This window comes from Zeus faber (assembly GCF_960531495.2).
Source record: "Zeus faber genome assembly, chromosome: 22".
In the NCBI taxonomy this organism is placed as follows: domain Eukaryota; kingdom Metazoa; phylum Chordata; class Actinopteri; order Zeiformes; family Zeidae; genus Zeus; species Zeus faber.
The window spans coordinates 4,093,959-4,115,609 of record NC_137209.1 but is presented as its reverse complement, the minus strand read 5'-3'; the positions used below and the strand labels follow the sequence as shown (position 1 = coordinate 4,115,609).

General features: G+C 42.1%; 1 protein-coding gene across 2 annotated transcripts in view; it reads left to right on the top strand.

The window, feature by feature from the left end:
• Positions 1-21,651, top strand: part of mllt3 (MLLT3 super elongation complex subunit) — a 51,361-nt gene that overhangs the window by 18,419 nt on the left and 11,291 nt on the right. For both annotated transcript variants that reach the window (XM_080023737.1, XM_080023736.1), the window contains exons 4-7: positions 120-263; positions 696-734; positions 2,948-3,076; positions 15,041-15,616. In XM_080023737.1, the coding sequence (XP_079879863.1) occupies positions 120-263; positions 696-734; positions 2,948-3,076; positions 15,041-15,616 (888 nt within the window). The remainder of the gene's footprint in view (positions 1-119; positions 264-695; positions 735-2,947; positions 3,077-15,040; positions 15,617-21,651) is intronic.

The window sequence follows — 21,651 nt, the reverse complement described above, 5'->3', positions numbered from 1 at the left end:
CCAGGATGCCCTACGATAATAGCTCATCCTATTATCATAAATAAACCAACCTTTTATTGAAAAAATTTCTAACCTGTCCTTTAATCCTCTAACGGGTGAAACCACCCCTTGTCTCTCAGGAAGAACCTAAGAAGGTGCGCTTTGACTACGACCTGTTTCTCCACCTGGATGGCCACCCGCCCGTGAATCACCTGCGTTGTGAGAAGCTCACATTTAACAACCCCACAGAGGAGTTCCGCAGGAAGCTGCTCAAAGCCGGAGGGGTAGGTGAAGGGTAAGGACGGGTTGGAGTAGCAGGTTACAGAGACTGAGGTACTATTCCTCATGGAGTATCCACACCTTGCTCTGCATGTCCCTAGATTCATCCGGAGGCAGTGCTGGGGGGGTGCTCTCACTGTGGTAGAAAATAATATATTTAACTTATCTACAATATGTATTTGTTGTGTTGTGTTGATTTATTTTATTAAAAAGCAGCCTTTTATACTGTTCCTTTTGATGGCAATAAAATGTTTTCTGGGTTTATTATATGTGAAAATTGAATAACACTGTACAGCACAGATGTTTTCACAATATGTGATTGTCTGGGGCAGGAGATGTCATTTGTCATTTGTGAGCCAATTGTGATGTATTAGGTCAAGGGCTGTGACTGTAAAAAATGTGTCTTGGTTGACTAACAGTCTCTTTGTCCTTGACAGCAACGGGATCCTCATAAACGAAGCTCAGAAGACTCCAAAGTAAGACATTCAATGTTCTTTCTAATCAATAAATATCAGTTCTGACCCCTTGAAACATAAATGTAGAGATCATAATAATCTGTAATCGTAGAAATGCCCAATAGCCAAATACACTATCATGTAACATGCTGTTGCATTGAGTTCCTGTTTTATGTTTTACTTTTGGGAACTCATAAAGCAATACATTTATTACAGAAAATAATAAAGGTCAGATCAAAATCAGCGACCTCACTTGAGCTCACCCAAGTGAACTGAAAATTTCAGAATATGCATTTGCGTTCCATATCTGCAAGCACCAAGAGTAAGAACTGAGAAGTTGGTGCATCCCTCTCTACTTTTTTAATTGTATTGATTGGTATTTTCTAATAATTGTATGACAATTTGCATGCTCAGTCTCAACAGTACTCTTCCAAAGCCGACATTTGTTATTTGTCAAAAGGGTGTTACGCACGGTTCCACTGCAGAACAGTTCCATAGCTCCAATCAGAGCCATCTTTTTGCCAAACAAGGCAAAAAAAACAACAAAACAAAAAAATAAACAGTGTCTTCTTATTCTAGATGTATTTAAGCTCGCGGATGAAATCTTTAAATCCAGAAGCCTGTGAGATGTGAGAATCGGCCGGATATCTTTGCTGGGCAGCTGGTAATCCTCGCGATGAGAATGGTCATTCTTGCCTGCTTGGGTCGTGGTGTTGACGGAACTCCAGTTCAATAGATAGACATTTTTACATTATGAAAATCTCCTGCGTCCTCCTCTGGTTAATGGGACGAAAACAACGCTGCCGTCCCGGTGCCTTCAGCCCTCTGATGTGTCACTGACGTGTTGCTTCTGGTGTAGCCTGGGGTAACCAAAACACAGCTGCGTTAATTGCGTTAATTTTTCTTCAGGCGTTAAATATTTTAAATTAATTACAAAATGAACGCCTTAATTCTGACAGCCCTTAAAATAATACATCCGTGCTGAAACACTGCTTTTTTTTTTTGTTTTTTGTTTTTTTTTCTCCCGCAAATGTTTTTTTTCCAGATTCGAATATCATTTTTTTTTTTTCTCCATGATTTGACAGCCCTACTGGTGATTGTACAACCTCGCTGAACGTTTTACTATTGAGAAAGTTACCACTCTGCTGCAGCTTCACACTGTGCTTAAATGCACTCAAGTGGGTTAAAATCCTTTTTCGAAAGTCACATTTTTGATTACGTGTCGGAATGTGTTTTTTTAATTTTGTATTTTATTTATTTTTACATGTTTTGATTGACAGTATCACATTTTGAGATATTATAAAGTGCTGAATCTTCATGTTTCTAGTCTCTCATGCAAGATTGGATGAAGATCAAAGAACTGATTTGCAGTAGCGTAAAACCCTGAAAAACCTGATAAAATGTACTGTTTGCAACTTGACTAAGGTGTAAACTTCCCGTTTCCAAAAAGGAGATTTCATATTTTTAAAAGCTTAAATATTTGCCCCACTGGACTGCATTGAAGTACAGTGAGAAACTGCAGCAGCGTTGAGCGTCGTTGTTCTGCGATTATAAATGATAGGAACTGGGTTGAAAAAAGGAGACAAAAGGGACTTCTTAGCTTTACCTTGTCTTGGAGGGTAAGATGCTCAACCTTCACTCTGATGGCAGAAATATCAAGTGATGATTTAAGGGATATATTCGAACATTCAATTAATTATTGGTAGACTTGGTAGACCTGTCACTGCTTTGGGTCTTGAGTGTACTTATTAACCAACCCTGTAGACTGTGATCTACCAAATTTTGTCCAAAGCTTATCACTTTTACTGGGTTTTTGCAGATGTTCCTGCAGCACCCCCCCCCCCCCTTTTTTTATTTTAATTTTTTATTTTTTTTTATTTTAAATACATTTTTAATCCAACATTGTGATGCAACTACCACCACTGTACCTGACTGTCTGCGTTAGTCATCGAGTCAGGACACCTTGATGTCGAGCCCCAACTCCCTAGTGTTGTTAGAGTCCAAGTCTGAGTCTCCAAAGTTGAGTCACCTGAATCAGTGTTGAATCTTGAGTCCCCTGTGTTTGAGTATACAAAGTGCACAATCTGTAGCGGCTCCTTCAGCATCGTTGTACAATTGAACTCAAGGCCTGACTGCATGTGTAGGTGTGTTGTGTAAATATGTCCAAGTGCGGTGTCACCCACACTGTCACTGTCATATGTTGCCCTGCCTAACACTGCTGCGCTAACTGGCAGGTGATGATAATGCAGGAGGGCTCCACTTCCCTTTTCGGCCAGCACCTGAAGCTGCCTTCACTACCAAACAGCATCTTGACGTCCAGCCTCTCCGACCCCAAGAAGAGCAAGGGCTTCCATGGGCCAAAGGTAAGTTTGGAGTCCAGGTACAGCCCGGAGCTTGTGCCCCTTCCCTGCGCTGCTTCACAGCTGCTTCTTTTCCCTCAGAGGTCCCTGATTCCTCCGTATGAGGCAGGCCAAGAACTTCATCAGTGTGATCGTTTTCAGCCTTAGACATTGTATTTTGGCTGCTGCTCACACAGCAACGTCCGTCCGCTTAATCTTTTGACTCCTAGTGGGTGCTCTGTGCTTTTTTTTCTATGAATGGTCTTTCTGTTGATTTAAAGGATTTCAAAAAATGGTACAAGTGTTAATGATGCAGATTGTTCATTATGGTATTCCCATAGATTTTCTATAATTTTCTTTCTGAGGTATTCAAGAAGCAAAAATGCAACACTGATATTTAATAACAGTGCACGCTGTTCACAAATCTGTGTGTGTGTGTGTGTGTGTGTGTGTGTGTGTGTGTGTGTGTGTGTGTGTGTGTGTGTGTGTGTGTGTGTGTGTGTGTGTGTGTGTGTGTGTGTGTGTGTGTGTGTGTGTGTGTGTGTTTCTGTGGTGACTGATCTGGCAAATTATTGGAGTTAATTGATTGATCAGGTTTCTCATTATCAGAAATGTCATTTTGAGAGAAGGTATAGATTTGTAGATTGAGTGTTTAACATGGGAAAAACATAGTTCATAGTTAATCGACAACTTTATGACCTTTTTAGGGTCAAAGTCCATCAGCCATCGCTGTTGCGAGAGGGAAACAAATAATTTCAAGCTTGTGTTGACAAAGAATATACATTTTTTATATATATTTTAAAAGATTAAGAATTAATTAAACATGCATTCCTTCTAAAGGACGTTTTGTCTTGGAGTTTCAAAATTCACAATTTCTAAATGACTGCAAATGAATAGTTTCCCAAAATATTTGTTATATACCATGATTATTAAAAGTTGGTATTGAATGAATTGGCTTGAAAAAAAAGTCATACTTTCTGACACCAGGAAGAACAGATCTAAATTTGGTAACACAAGTGTACTTGGCGAATTATATAAATTCCAAATCAATGGTGATCCCCACTAATATGGTTTTAGTGTCTCCAAAATGAGAATCTGCATACATTTGGAGTTCTTTGTTGTTATTTCAGAGGGGAGAGAGATGTTGATGCACTATATCACAAATGCCAATGAACTGGCATGTTCCTCCCATTATGTCTTGTTTTTTAGTCCCTTTTTGAATGGAACCATTTTAAATAACATTTTTTGGGGGCCCAAGTGTACATGGAAATGGTTACAGATCAAAACAGACTGGGTGATGAATTACTGTCTGTGGAGGAGATCACACAAACTTGATGCTCACACACACACACACACACACACACACACACACACACACACACACACACACACACACACACACACACACACACACACACACACACACACACACACACACACACACACACACAGATTTAGGGCTGTACCCGACTCAGTTTTTTGTCAGTCTAATCGGATTCGGCTGTTCAATGCCAATATTGGATTATTCAGCGGGGGGTAGGGGGCAGAGCCGGACCGTCTCTTCCTATAGGTGAGATAGGCGGCCACCTAGAGTGTCATCCCCAGCAGGGGCGCAGAGAAGGAGTGATAGAGGTGCATTTTGTGCACCTGTCTCCCTCTCTGACGGCACCACTGGCACACGCATCACCAGCGACAGGGTGCCCGCGATCGGTGTGCCAAATGGTGTCTTTTTATTTTAGATGTCGATTATTTTATTAGGTTATAAGGTTATCTCCTTGTGGAACAAGTGAAAATATGGAGCTTAATTGGTTTTATCCTGTTATTGTAATGCACACTGAAGGGGTTAAAAATAAAAATGATTGCTCGACTTGAAGAATCTCAAGCTGCTTTCACACATGCACTACAACCCTGAAATAATCCGGAGGAGCTGTATGTGTGAACGGAAATGACTGAATCATTTGACCCGGACATTACCCGGACTTTACCCATCCAGGTAATTGTCCGGAGCATTCACAGCAAGTGAGTGGGCGTGTCAAGTGTTGATGACGTCTCTATCATGCGGCCGTTATTTACCTTTGTGCGGATCTTCGTGCACGGAACGTAGCTGCTTCGTACTCCTTTCTGCTTTCCTTTAGATTCCTTTTCACTCTTTGGTTTATATTACGTCCAAATACATAGAGTATCAACGCCATAAAAAGATAAGTCGGTAGCCTCGTCCGCCATCTTGGGTGTGCTAAAACTCTGCAGTGTCATTGCATCATGTCTTACCTCATGCATGCTCTACCCAGGCTCCGCCCCTCGTCTGAACCAACCAGAGTATTTACAGGTAGTGTGAACGGGTCTGACACGGACAATCTCCGGTTGTGTGCTACATGTGTGAAAGGACAACTCCGGCACAATGTCTGGACCTGATTATCTGGACATTGTCCGGAGTATGTGAAAGCAGCTTCAGTCGACTGACGGGTTTCCGACTGATGATTTGACTCATCAACATTCAGGGGGCAGCCCTTCATAGATTCCAGCATGATTTTCCACTATTAACAAACTCTTCCCTCCGCTGATGGATCCGGAACAGAGCCCCCGTCCCTGGACGTAATAATCCTAAACCAATGTATTAAATCAGTGTGATCATTTTCAACCTGTCCTACGTGCTCTGCCTCCGGAGTTCTCCACCCGTTCTACCTCTCCTTGTTCGCGCGTTCTCTTTCCGGCACGGGCAGGAGGACTGCCCATTGTTCCGACACCCCAATAGTTGGAAAAAATTTCCATTGCACCTGGGAAGGTCCGATGACTCGTTCTGAATAATAATTAGCCATATGCCTCTGCATGCTTGAGAAATCATTTCATGATAATTATTATTTGGAATGTTTCAATCATAGCTAACCTAACTATGGCTATGGCTATGACAATGGCTGAGTGGCATTTTTAAGAAGTAAAACAATAAAATGTAATAATATAAAGACCTGTCTTCGTAGAGACTGGACATGTTTCAGTTTCTTGTCTTTGCAGCCAAGCACCATGGTTGGGATCAGACTCGCCATTTCTCAGAATCTTTGTTTTTAGTTTAGTTTAGTTTTTTCCTTCCCAAATTGTTATTTATTTATATATTTAAAAGAAATACATATTCGTGAAAATCCACTATTTGTGCTTTGCCGATAGTGGATTGAGTGCAGACATTTGCCTTTGAACAAATATTTAAAACACAGCCTATTTTCTGTCGATTATTTCGTCAGCGTATAGTGGGATGTGTGTGTGTGTGTGTTTCCTCACCCTGTTCTCCTCCCACATTCCTTGCGAGTTAATGTGGCTGGCAGAGCAGCCCCCTCCCCACACCTTTCAGTGCCAGGCAGCGGCAAACCGAAGCAGTGAGGAGTTCAAAATGATAATAAAATTTAACACTGATTATAATATAGCCAAAGAAGAGCTCCCTTTTACTAAAATGAAGTCCCAGATCATCCTTATGAACGGGTTAAATGTAAACCCAACCTACAACAACGAGTCTTCATGATCTTCTCAAATAATTGTGGCAGGTGTAAATTAACTATAAGTTATTAGAGCTGTCGGGCCCGATACTGTGCACATGTACTCATACTAGTAAAAATGCTCAGATACTTAAGCCTGATACCAACGTAATGTTGCATAGTTGATGTCGTCCGCTTGGAGGTACCTCAAGGTAAAAGAAGCGGATAAAAATGCAACAGAATGCAAGCTCTTCTCAGCCAAGAAAATTTTCCAAAATTGTGCAGACTACGTTTCTATCGCTGTCACTACAGTGTAGCATAGCTGGTGGTTCTTCCCCCCCCCCCCCCCCCCCCCCCCCTGTGCTGTCAGCATGCTGGGCATACAACACAGAGTATTTGTATGCCATTGCATTCAGGACAGAGTTAGTCTGCAAGTGGAGTTCAAGTTCTCAACCTGCAATGCAATTCTTAATTCATCAAGATCATGCTGCAATAACTCTGTCCTGTGGATGACTTGTAGAATGATGAGAGCACAGTTTTTGGTTATGGAGAGCCACCACCAACCCCCCTCTTTGGAGAACAATTTATCATGTTTGGGTCTATAAACAACTGATCACTACTCCAAGAGGGGGACAATCACCATGGTGAGACAAATAAACAGAGAACCAAACAACATTTACACAAAAACATAAACATTGAACCACAACATGTATTGAAACACAGTGAATTAGGTCCAGGAAAAGAGCCACTAGAAAGGTATATAGCCACTAATAGAAAGGTATATTCACAGTTAAAAGTGAAAAAGACTTTCATTTCATCAAGTTTGAACTGGACATTTCTGTGTAGTTATGTTGTGTCTTACTAAATCTCAGTGAGAGTTACAGGTTGCATTGTACTGAAACTTGATGACAGTCCCATATTCTATTTTACTGGAACTCAGTGACCATTCCATGTTGTATTTGATTTTATTGGAATTCATGAACAGTTTCATGTTCTTATTATTGTTCCATATTGAATAATCAACAATAATAAACACAATCTCACTGTTGTGGTAACTGAAAATTGCAGTATTTTCACTTACTCGTATCGGTACTTGGTATTGGCAAGTACCCAAAGGTGAGTGTGCCAGTTCATTGGGGTGATTGCCGACACTTTGAAAAGAAATAGGATGTGCAAATTCAACCTGAGCTATTTCAGTTTGTCAAGAACTTTAAACATCAGCATTTTTTTAATATGTTTTTTCTCAATAACAATTGAGATTATTGTGATTTCTTGTTGAGTGTGCTCTGATTTAAATATAGAAAAACATTTATCTGCACCTTCATTCCTGTTTACAATCATTTACATAATGTGTTAAGAAATTACCAATGTGTATGGGAACTGACAAAAAAGGTTATACTTATAAATGTATTATTGCGCCAAAAGGTACGGTGCAAATTTTTGGGTGCACCTAAATGATGTGCTGCTACACCTAAGCGAAAAAGTTAGTCGCACCAGTACCACCAATGTAAAAAGTTAGTCTGGAGCCCTACAGATATAGGATTACAGTTACAAATTTCAGCATTTGTCAACACCCCGCATCAAATGCATTCTTTATTGTGTTTTAATAGTGACCAAAGAGTGATCTGAACATGTCTATATTCTTAATCGCTTTGGATTGATTTGTGAATTGTGCAACCAATACAGAGCACTTGTATTCACTGCTTTGAGAGTTCATTGGAATTTACTTCCACATTTACTGCCATATATTCCTTCAAGACTTTCAATCGAACAAAATTGAAGTTACCATATACTGTACCTACACCATTCTTCTAGGATTCTAGTATATAGTCTACTCCTAGCAATCTGAGCATCAAATATGAGTGGGCTCCATTAGTAAAGCTAAGTTACAAACTAACTTTTGGTCTGCCAGTGACAACATGACAGGCAAACAAGGAATTATCAGGATGCAACTTTGTCAACGTTCACCCAAGTAAATAATTACTCTGGATAATTGGCCAGTGACTAAACAAGGGAACAAACTGCCGCTCTGTGTAATTAGAAATATCTCCACATGTTGTGTATATAACTCTTAATGTTCCACTCCTAACTCATGCTGTAATGTCAGCGCTGTAACTATTGCATCCACTGTGGTCTTTGAGAACTGCAGCACATTTTACAGAGGCTTTGTGTTCAACAAGCGCCTGTTGTGTCTGCATTGTTTAAAAATGGCTTTTATTTCCACCAGATCTAAAAGGTCAGACAAATAAAATATAATGAAGCATACTGGCGAGGGATATTCAAACAAAAAATTGTGTACGCTAATTGCAGCGGTCCTAAAACCAAAATTAAAGCTGTCTCTTTCATGATCAGTTGAATGATGGCTGGATTGACACAGCATGACATTTCCACAGCACTAAAAGTCTCGCAGATGAAGCGCTTTTTATGTTGCGTTGCCTCAGGAGGAACATAAGCAAAGACTTTGGTGGAGAAGGAGGAGGGGGCCTGGGCTTTAAGTGTGAGTAGGAGCGGCAGCTTTACATCCCAAGGTCCCGGGGTCAGGAGCTGATGGACAAAATGAGAGGTTTCTGAAGGTGGCTGGGCCAAGTCGTAACACCGCCCCGCCGTCTAGACTGCCTTAATGGCTTTACTGCATTGGTGAAATATTGACAGGGAAGGCCTAAAGGCGTAGCTCCAACAACTATACAACCTGCCCCCCCCACCCCACCTAATCGATGCAGATGCATTTCCACCACTGCCCTTCTACCTTGTGTCAGCTGTGTGGCCTCAGCGGTGGCACATGTGTCTGTCACGAAAGCCTCTCACCTTTAGCCAGTATCACAGAGGGCACAAGGAACTCCTTTACCATGAGCCCACCAACTATTGTAGAAAAAAGTGAATGGCCAAAGGTTTTTGGATTTTGTCTGCTTTGTTTTTTTTGTTTTTTTTGTTTTTACCTGTGCTGTCAGCATGCTGGGCATACAACACAAGAGTATTTGTATGCCATTGCATCAAGGACAGAGTTAGTCTGCAAGTGGAGTTCAAGTTTTCAACCTGCAATGCAACTCTTTATTAATTCTTAAATCATCAAGAACTGCAGCAATAACTCTGTCCTGTGGACGACCAGTGGGATGACAAGAGCACAGTTTTTGGTTATGGAGAGCCACCACAACCTCCCCCTTTGGAGAACAATTTATCATGTTTGGGTTTATAAACAACTGATCACTACTCCAAGAGGGGGAGAATCACCACAGTGAGACAAATTAACAGAAACAAACAACATTTACACAAAAACATGAACATTGGACGACAACATGTATTGAAAAACTGAATTAGGTCCAGGAAAACTGGAACTACAACTGGTCCCGTGGTCTCTTCCTGTCATAGTTATGGAAGCAAATGAGGGAGGAAAGGAGAGGAATGCAACTAGGAGGGTGCTGGGGTGCACTTGAGGTGTGTGTGTGTGTGTGTGTGTGTGTGTGTGTGTGTGTGTGTGTGTGTGTGTGTGTGTGTGTGTGTGTGTGTGTGTGTGTGTGTGTGTGTGTGTGTGTGTGTGTGTGTGTGTGTGTGAGACTTAGCCCCATTGGTACTGGTGTAGAAGATCGGTATTATGTCGCGGCGCCTCCAAGCAGTGGAAGGGGCCCCGAAGCCCCCCCAAACTCCACAGCCCCGTGGACACCCCTCGGCTGCAGGAAATCCCTGGGTACCCTGCCCTGCAGCCACAGAGGGCTGTGGAGCAATCCCCACGCCCAGCCCCAAGGAGCATGACCCAGTCCCAGGGAGCACGAGGAGACCCCGCACCCCAGGGACGCACACATACAACCAAGCCCCAGGTGCGGGCACAAGACGCAGCCGCGGGCACAGAATCCGGGCCACGGGCACAAGGCACGGACTGCGGGCCCAGATCACGGCCCCGCGGCGATAGACTGACACCCCGCCGAGCAGCCCGCCCCACCGCAGCTGACCAGACGCCCAGAGTGAGTGAGTGCCAAGTGCCCATACACATAGCAGCGAGTGCCCAGCGCGGGGCACCTCGATGTTACCCCCCACCCCCCGGCGATGCCGGCAGGCCGCCAGGGGTGGCCCTCTGCCACCCCCAGCACCCGGGGCGCCCGCAGCAGAGAAGCCGCACCACAGAAGCAAAAGGCCAACAGCCGCCCCCCACAACGGCAAGCAGTCCCCCCAGGGGTCCCGGAAGGCACCCGGCGGCGCTCTCCGCAGCCCTGCCAGGTCGCAGCACATCCCAAGCCACCAGGCGCAAGCCATCAGGACTTCAGCCAGGCCAGAAGGGGTGGGGGGGGGGGGCATTCATTCATTGTTCAATGTCTCGCCATCCATGGGCCAATTGTTGCTCTGGTTGTAACCGTTTAATTATAAATTGAAGATGGTTCGCTAGATAGTAGTATCTAAAGTTTGGGGCTGCTAGGCCTCCACAATCTTTGTTTTTCTGTAGTGTTGCTAGTTTAATTCTCGGTTTCTTGTATTTCCAATTAAATGTGTTGACTATTGAGTCGAGAGTATTAAACCAATGTACTGTTGGTTGCACTGGGGTCATTGAAAATATATAGTTTATTTTTGGAAGTATATTCATTTTCATTGCTGCTATCGTACCAATTAGTGAGATGGGTAGGTTGTTCCATCGAACGAGGTCTTCAATGGATTTGAGCAATGGAGTGAAGTTATGGGTAAACAAACCTGATAGATTGGGGGAGATATCAATACCAACGTATCTAGTATTGCCCGTTGTGATGGTTAAATGAAGTTTCTGGGTTGCAGCATTACAGTGCCCGCCAATGAGTGGCAAGACTGGTTTTAGTTCAATTTATTAAATAGTCTGAGATAGCTGAGAATTTAGATATAAGAATGAACATCTCCGGAAGGGATGATATTGGGTTCTGTATGTACAAAAGGATATTGTCTGCGTACAAACTGATTTTGTGAACAGAGTTTCCTATTTGTATGCCTACAATATAACTGTTTTGACAGATAAATGCCGCGTGGGGTTCAATAAAGATGACGAATAGTAAAGGGGAGAGCGGACATCCTTGTCTTGTGCCGCGTTGTAGAGTGAAACGCTGTGAGGTGTAACCATTGGTGATGACAGAAGCAGATAGAGAGTTGTAGAGGATTCTGATCCATTGAATGAGGGACTCTCCAAAGCCAAATTTGTTGAGGATTGAAAAGAGATATGTCCAATTCACTCTATCAAATGCTTTTTCGGCGTCCAAAGAGGCAATAATAGTATTGAAGTTGTTCCTTTTAGATATGCTGATCAGACTGAATAAACAACGCATATTGCTGGATGAGTATCTGCCTTGACAAAGCCTGTTTGATCGGGGTGAATTATAAATGGAATTACTTTTTCAATTCTGTTGGTTAGTGTTTTACTTATCTTAAGGTCACAATTAATAAGGCTTATGGGTCTGTAGCTGGAGGTGAGGGTTGGGTCCTTTTTGGCTTTGAGCAAAACCGAAATGAGAGCAGTATTCATGTGCGGAGGCATGGTGGAGGTTGACTTGACCTCTGTAACCATTCTGATGAATAATGGGGAGAGAAGTGGCCAGAAGTGTTTATGAAATTCCACTGGGTAACCATCTGATCCAGGTGATTTATTGTTGGGCAGAGAGAAGAGCGCTTTCCTGAGTTCTTAAGAGTAAGTGGTTGATCTAAGGTGGTAGCCTGCTCCGTCAAAAGTTTAGGAAGGTCAATATCATCAAGGAATGAGTGAATGTTTGATATATTCGATTCATTGTCTGAGTGACATGGGTTCTTATAAAAGTCTCTAAATATGTAATTGATGTCTTGCTTGCTTGTATGCTATCCTACCCTGTGAATCTTTGATGGCTGTAATAAGTGATTTTTCTCTATCACGTTTCAATTGATTGGCAAGAAATGTACCTGATTTATCATTGAATTCAAAATAATTTGCTCTTGTTCGTTGCATAAGGAATTGTGTCTTTCGATGGATGATATTTTCTAGTTGAGATGTAATTGTCCTGATCTCATTTCGGATTTGCTCAGAAGATGAGTGGGCTTGTTGGGAGTGCAACTCCTTTAGTCGCTCTTTGAGTTTATTTTGGCATTCTTGTCCTTTCTTTTTCTTGTGAGTGGAGAATGAAATAATACTACCTCTTAGAACTGCCTTAGCTGTTTCCCAAAGTAAGGATGGTGATATTTCTAGGGAGTCATTCAGTTCAATGAAGGAAGTCCATTCTCTTGAAAATAAATGGTTAAATTCTTTATCTGTCAGAAGTGAGGTGTTAAACCGCCACCTGCCGGGAGGGTTCCAGTTTGTTTCATTTATCAGGTTGAAATTAATCGGCCCGTGATCGGAAATTACAATAGGGTGGATTTCTGGATTAGCGATTTTGGACAGTGCGGAGTTACTTGTCAAGACAAGGTCGATTCTAGAGAAACTTTGGTGGGGTGGGGAATAATATGTGTATTCTCTAGAATGTGGGTTATTTGATCGCCAACAATCCCTATGAGCAAGATCACTCATATTGTTTTATAGTGTCCGACGAACACCAGGATTTGGAAATATTTCTGGTTTGAGAGCAGTCTAAATTTGAATCCAGTATTGTGTTGAAGTCTCCTTCCAATATGATAATTGATTCAGAAAATTCAAAAAGTTTTGAAAATATATTGTGAAAGAAATTTGGGTCATCCTCATTGGGCCCATAAAAATTAGCTATGGTTAATTTGATGTTACCTAAAATCCCATTAATCATTATGAAACGCCTTTCTGGGTCTGTTATTGTGGTTTTATTTTGATATGGGATACTTTTATTGATCAATATAGATACACCCCCTTTTTTGAGTTGTATGATGCAGAAAACATCTGATTAACCCATTAAGCTTTGAGTTTGAGGTGCTCAGATGCAGTGAGGTGGGTTTCTTGCAGTAGACAGAAGCTGGGGTTCATCTTGGTGAAGTGAGTTAGGATTTTGCTATGTTTAGCAGGTGAGCCCAAGCCTCCCACATTCCAACTAACAAACGTAATGGGTGTCATTGAAGCTAGTTAGGGGGTGATGGCACAGTGCATCCAAGGCAATAGCTATACTACCGTTCCCATGCTTTCTCATAGATAAGTCTGGGATTTCCTCCTTTACATTCCCTTTCACTGCCATAGTATTGTAGGAAGTTTGTAGGGATACATAACTACACAAACAAATGACAAGTAGACAAAGATAAACACAGAACATTGCCGGATTAGACATACATAAAGTGAAAGACAGTATAGAGTGAGAGTGATAGGAGAAGTAAGGAGAGAGGGATTAGGGAGGTGAGATGATGAGAGAAGTATGGAGGGGGAATTAGGAAGGTGAGATGAGAGTGAGCGATATTTTAAATACTGACATAGATAGCATGCCTATTCCTACATCTTGCAGTGTATATAATAACCGGAAATACAAGAATACATACATAATGATCAGAATAACCAGGGTGTGGTGGAGGAGTCTCGGTAACAGACCGTCATATCATTTGTCACCAACCATCAATACACATTTACCCTTCTGCCGGTTCTCCTTCAGGACAGGATACAGCACCTTCCTTTGGTCGTTGATCTCCCGGGGGAATTGATCGCTCATGCCCAGCCCTGTTCCTTTCAACTCCCGTCCTTTGCTTTAAACCGGCTCCTTGTGCTTGAAGTGTTCAAACTGAGCAATGATGGAGCGGGGACGGTTCCCCACGTGGTGTCCCAGTCGATGAACTCGGTGGAAGGTGATCTGCTTCATTGTGTCCGTCGGGAGTTCCAGGGCGGTCACCATATTTTCTGGGGACTCTGTGTTGTTCTCTAGGATCCCAAAAAAGATGAGGTTGTCCCACATACTTCTGGATTGAATTTCTAGGATGGTCTCTTTCATTATTTTATTTAATTTTTTTACAATTTTCCTCTCCGCTGTGAGACACTTCGCCAAGGTTTTTAGATCCGCGTTATCTTTTTGCATCTCGCTGACCGTGCGGTGCAGGAAATCAAGACTGGCTTTGATCTCGGTAACGTCTCGGAGAAGTGGACCAAGCATGTCCAGCTTCTTGTTAATCTCATCCAAGACACTAACCTCTACGGCACCCGGTTTGAGATCATCAGTGTCTGTTGCTGAGTCGGTCTTCTTTCTTTTCGCGGGATTATTGCGGTCCTGGTCTTCTTCCATCACGTAGGCTTTATAAAAAAAATCGATATAATCCTCGAGGTCCTCCATTTTGTGTGTGTGTGTGTGTGTGTGTGTGTGTGTGTGTGTGTGTGTGTGTGTGTGTGTGTGTGTGTGTGTGTGTGTGTGTGTGTGTGTGTGTGTGTGTGTGTGTGTGTGTGTGTGTGTGTGTGTGTGTGTGTGTTAGGGATCACTTTCCAAAATGCTTGGCTCACAAGTCTATTTGATGGGTTCTCCGTTGAAATATACATTTTATGACAAAAGGTTGATAAATAAATGAAACGTGTTTTGTTCGGTGCTTGTTTGTTTGACTGGATAAGTCTTTATAAGTGAAGTTTTCATAAGTGGGGTTCTTCCGTATAGCCTCTCATTAATGCGTTTGTGTTGATCCACAGGACGGCTCCAAAGGAAGCAGCGCTGCCCTCCTCACCGCCTCTACAACCACCTGCACTAACAGCAGCAGCCTCTCCAAACTCCACAAACCCTCCAAGGACCACAAGGAAAAGCTGTCAAAAGACTTGAAAGAACCCAAAAGTGCCTTCAGAGACTGTGGCTGGGAACCCAGCAAGGCCCCCAAAGAACCCTCCAGGAAACCCAAAGAGAACCAGCCACTTCGAGACATTAACCCCAAGATGGGCTTCAAGGAGCCCAAGTCCATCTCCAAGGAGCGGCGTACTGAGGGGCCCTCCCAGGTTTTGGGTCTTGGCAAACGCCCATCAGCCCCCAATGGTGACCATGCGACCAAAAAGCGCAAAAAGGGCCTTGTTGATCTAGTCGGGAGGTCAGTCTCAGCATCAGACACCCATAACCTGGATAAAAAGCAGGTGAAGGACAAGTCTCAGATACGCATGGGTAAATTGCAGGCTGGTAGTAAAGAGGGCGAGCAGAGGAAATCGTATTCTCTACCCCCGTTCCAAGAACTGGTGGATCCCAACGACTCTGACATAGAAGACATGAACGGCAAGTCAGATGTAAGTTAAACCACTTTTCTTGATTCCAAATTTAAGGTTGTTTTGGTGTATTTTGGACCAAACCCACTTTTGATGTGTTTTGTTTTGTTAATTTGATTTGTGTCAGCATGTTACCATGGAAGATAAAAGGGCTTTCTGGTGGACTAGGTCGATAGACTAATAGATGGACTAGATAGCCCTACAAGGATTTGAGGAACTTCTCAAGTTGAGAGGGGAGGCGCAGATTTCAAGGCAATTCATTCCCTCAATGTACCGTGATGAATACACCCTGTAGTCAGTATCGTGCCAGTGGTGTTCGGGGGCTTGTTCTTTCTCATCAAGTTCCTTCTTAGTTGGTATTGTATTGCATACTTTAGAGTTGTGAGCTGAAAGGGTGCTTAAACTTGAACAGCAATGTGTTAAAGAGAATATTCAAATATTTTTGGGAGATGAGTAGTTGTTGGTGATCTACCCATCCATACTATGCATGAAAAAGGCTTTTTATTTTATTATTGATGTCTGGGCTCATTGGGACTGGTTTGGTCTGTGGGGAGGTGTTGCGGCAGAAGGGGAAGGCACCAATAAACTCTGTGGGTGCATTTTCCCTGGGTGGTGAAACAGGAAATGGACAATGTGCTTTGCCCCCTTTTTTTTTTTTTTTTTTTTTTTTAACTATCTGAGATGATGATTGAGTTGCTAATTTTGATTTGTGTACATTTATATTCTGATGAAAAACAGAGGAAAAGATGAATGTTTATTTTTAGGCTGTACCACAACTCCCTATGACTTTCCTTTGTGTAGTTGGCTGTTGAGTGCATTGAATTTGGACAGGGTGGTGGGAGTGGGGTGGGCAAAAGCAGTCAGCCCCATCAGCGCACCCCTTTGTGAAGTGACAGGGCTTTTTCACTGGGTTTCCAGGTCTTCACACATTTGTCAGAGAGCCCCTCTATAAAAAAGGCAGTTTTAAAGGCAAATAGCAGGCAAGAGAGATTTATGGTTTTACAACACCTGAGGAGAATGGACAGAGGAGGCAATGAATAAAGGAGCGAACTCCTCCTTTTAATCTTTTAAGAACAAGCCCCCGCCCTCAAAAAAAAACAAAAAAAAAAAACGTTGCCAACATTCTGCATTTTGAACAGAATGGTTCATTACCTCTATTCTCACACTTTGAGCACTCTTTTCGTAAACCTCCGCAGTTAAATTGTGTGCTTTGACTAAATTTCTTTGGTGTATATGCACACACACACATCTGTCGAGATGAGGGGCAGCATACCGCTTTGGGATAGACAGAAATTCACACTGTCTCTCTCACACACACACACGCACCCATGCACACGCACGCACGCACACACCTGAAGCAGAAAATGCTGCCTGTGCTTGATTCTTTCTGAGGGTCACAACTTTCTTCTTCCTGTTGTGTGCTTCAGGGACTGTCTGTCTTCCCAGGGTGGGCTGTAAGCAGGGTGAAATGGGGCAGGTTGTAAACTGTGCGTGCGTGTGTGTGTGTGTGTCAGTGTGTAGAGTAATGGGGTTATTGGGGGTTGGGGGCGACGACAAATGCCAGGTGTTTCACCCTCCCCCTCCTCACAGACACACTCACACGCATGGCGGCTGGAGGCGAGCCGGACTGTCACGTCCCCACATCCTTCCACATCACACGCATGCTACCGCTCGTTTGATCTCCATAGTGCGGTTGGCCAGAACCAGCACATAGGTGAGGAAATGTCTATAATGTAACAGGAAAGGGAAAGAAGAGTGCTTTGTACATGTACTGGATGTATTGAGGGAGGGATCTTGCTTGTTATGACACGTGACCCCATGTTTGTCTGACCCCGAACAACCAAAAATAATAATTTCAGCGCTGATTGAAATTTCAGGTAATGACTTTGTTTTTGTGCGGGGCAATTACTAAATGTTTAACGGTTAAGTGCATACTAAGTACTTAAGGAATATTTTCACTATTTTTCAAGGTCTCATGGCTGGAAAATCTTGGTTCCCAAGGTTGTTTTAGGTAAGGCATAAATAAATTCAAGATAATGCATGTGTGGACGTGTTTGCATAGGCCACTGTACTTTGGAGGTTGTTCCTAAAGGGCCGACACATTTATGGCATGCAACACCAATTTATAGCGCTGGTGTACCGCAACGTATCCGTTCAATCGAGTCGCCTTTGTTTGGTTTAACCCACTGTGTCGAACCAAAAGACGTATTAATTCACATTAATGGCACTTTGTTTGTTTTGGGCACCGCTGCCGAACACAAGTTTTGCCAGGCTAATAACTCCCTGTCCAGCCCTCCTGAGCCGTGCCAAGGAGTTCAGAGCAGAGGCCAGATGAAGGAGGGCACACCATTGATAGAAGCCTGTTTATCGTCTCTGAAGAGGGGGCTGCTTTGGTGGCTTTGAGCTGAGCGAGACAAAGAGCCCCAAAGTGCGATTTACAGCCCTGTGAAGGACCTGTCCCATAAACCAAAGACCAGCTGGATGTTGTTAGGTGTCGGAAGGCGATAGCCATTGAAGTCACTCTGCCTTTTGTCTCTCTCGCTCTCGGTCGCTCGTGCTCTCTCTCGCTCGCTCGCTCTCTCTCTCTCTCTCTCTCTCTGATTTTCAGTGCTTTTATGACATGAGACAAATTGCATTGATGGTATCGACTCTCAAGACTTCTGTGAAATTTCATAACAATTTTATTTTATTTTTTTCAGCGAATCAAGAAATTCAAGCTATTTAGTGTATTTGTGGTGCAGTTTTCAGTGTAATAATTATTATTATTAATCATCATCATCATCATCATTGGATCCCAGTCAGTTTGTAACTTCCCTTGATTTGTTAAATAGGGAAATATAACCAGCATCAAGGGAGAATGGAGGGAAGTATAGGAGCAAATTAAAGACAAAAACCTGTTTTCACAATGTAATGCTCCACTTTGAAAAATGTACTTGAAAATTATTATTATTTTTTTAAATCTACTCAGAACAGGGCAATTTTATGAAAGTGATATCATAGTTGAGCCATATTATAATGATGCGTAGTGTCGGCATATTATCGTGACGTCATAGTATTACATGTTCCGAGTGAGTTTGGGAGAAGAAATAAACATGGAACCCGATAATAACACCACAGAAATACTATACAGGATTTCCATCGGTCCAAATTTTTTTGCCCCCCACTGCAGACTCTCATTTTAGTGCCATGTCAGTTTAACACTCTGAGTCACCACAGCTGCTCTTAATACTGACATAAGCAATCGCTCTTTCTATCTGACACGGTCACTGTTTGTCTTACACAGACAATCGCACGCTTGTATGGCAACCCGTTTTAACATTTAATTCATTCGTCCCTAAAACTTATGGTACTTAAATTTTAGTTACTAGTTGCTATTCCAACAGTTATTAGTAGCAATTTTAGTTTAACTAGTCAAAATGTATTAGTTACTAGTATTTGATACTAGTAGGGCTGGGTATTGGTACTCAATACCTTTTTAAGGTATCGACCAAAATACCTCAATACCAAGTAGTATCGAAACTTCTCCAGTCAAACAATACCTGCATTCGATATTTTTTTTTACTCATCTAGAAAAAAAGACTATTTGTCGGGTTTTGCTCACAGCCAATCACTGCAAGCGTTCTTCAATTTAATGCGGCGTATTATTGGCCCACTACCCCAGCAGCTACAAGCCAGCCAATCACGGGCTGGACCGCAGCTCACAAAATGTTTACGGACCGGGGGTGTCTGAGTGTCTCCTCGTTACAACGCACAGAGAAAATAAACACATCTACAAGAAGAGTATTAGGGTCAAGCAAAATAAACTCTGAGTTTCGAGAATAAACACGGAATTCCTCCGCCGACTTCAGGACCAGCAGAGCGAGGCGCGCCGTGCTACTCCCACCGCACACAACCCCTAGGCAGCGTATACAGTACGGGGAAGGAAATGGATAAATATATCTACACTAAAAAGTAAAATGTTCGGCACACAGCTTTTTGATTTCAGGTCACGCTGATCGTCTTTGCCCAAAAAAAAAAAAGTACAGACCTTCTCACAGCCTGGTGGCAAATGCCCCGTGGCCCAGTGGTTGGGAACCCTTATGTTAAAGGATCGGTTCAAACCGTTTCAAGTCTGTCTTTAAACAACAGCCAGGTGTCCATATGAACAGTGAGAGAGGTTTTCCTCTCCTTAATCATTCCTCTTGTTTTTGTATTTGTTTAAAATGACACTGCCCAAATACTTCATTGTACAGTTATTTAATAGATATATTAATGTAAATTGAACACTTTCAAGATGTATTTGTGTAAAAGTCAATTGGATGGGGAGGAGTGGTGGCATTTTACCCAGCTGAAATGCTTCAATTCACATGATGGGTATAGTAGAAAAAGGGTATCGAATGTCATCTATTGGTATCAGTATCACTTTAAGGGTACTGCTATAGGTGCTGGTATCGTCATTTTAAACAATACCCAGCCTTTGATACTAGTTACTATTCCAATTGCTACTAGTAACTATTGCAATGTCACCAGTAACATTTTGGGCAATTTGTTATTCAATGCTATATTTTCCTCCAACTAGTATCTATTCCAATTTTACAAGTCACTATTAATTGAATACTAGTACTTATTCATTAGTGACTAGTGCCTTTTCTTTCTGTGACTAGTAACACTTTTTTTTTTTACCAGCAACAATGTATTTTCTTACCCGTCACGTGAAATTACTAGTCAAAACTGCTTGTTGATAATTTAATTTAAAATAAAATAAAAATAATAGAAATGTTACTAGTAACAACGGGAAAAGTAACTAGTCACTAATGAATAAGTACTTGTACTCGATTAATAGTAACTAGTAAAATTGAAATACTAGAAAGATACTAGAACATTTGCAGTAGTTAATAGTAACAATTGGAATAGTTAATAGTATCTAATAAATAAGTACAATAACCTAATACATTTTGACTGGTAAAACTAAAATAGTTACGAGTAACTATTGGAATAGCAACTAGTAACTATGTACTAGGTACTAGTAACTTTGAAAAGTGACTAGTTAGTTTTATGGATCTCTCAACTTGAGAAGACATGCGTCTTATTGGATGTTAAAATGGCTTGCCATACATGTTGCTATGACGAAACCCCTGCAAATGCCCCTTAAGGTCTGGGGTAACTCCCAACGTTGAAACAATGTTTCTGTGTCGGTGCTTGGGAGTACGATGGAGATCAGACTAGCTATGGTACCTTCAGTTATACAACTATCCCACCACTCAAAGGTGACTCAAGGAGTCAATGACAATTCAGTGCCTAATCATTCATTGCACTAATCACTGAATGAGATCCGTTGACGTTTAGCAGTTTTAGGTTTTAAATGGGATCTGTTATTCTTTTGCTTATTTCCTGTCATATATATATAAGTGTCAAATAATGAGGTGAACTCATGATAAAGTAATCGCTGTGAACAAAACGCTCGGGCTTCTGACCCCTCTGAACGCTCCGTTTATGCGAGAGGTGCAGTGTCTCCCACAAGCCTGGAGCATGGCAACCAAAGTCAGAACTAACTTTTAAATTAGGCCTTTTATCTATCTATCTGATCGATTATGAGTGAAAATTCCACAACTGGGTTGCTTATTTCTCACCTCAAATTTGTTCAGAAACAGATTAAGTGTAATGATCAGATGAAATAAGTGAAAGTTTACGGAGTAAATAAAACGGAGCACAGAGTAAAGCTCAAACCTAATTGGATCACAAATAGGGGCTTGGCTGCTCATTCACAATTAGAGTTGCACACACTGAAACAGCCCGTTTTGGAACAGTCAGGGTTTAGAGCCATGTCACAATGGCCCGAATGCGTAATCTGAGTGGTATTTTTGTCAAAAAACTTCAAAAACATGTTTTGGGGACCTCAGACCTATATTAACAGGTGTAACAAGGAGCATCATTGCTCCCCGAGGTCCAACAAGACATTAGCTTGAAAATATGGCGGCCATCCAGAAACTCACACTTTGAACAGAATTTGATGTGAAGAAAAGACGCAGTTGAGGTCAACTTGAAGGATAGGTTTTGCTATTTTTCAAAATAGTTTG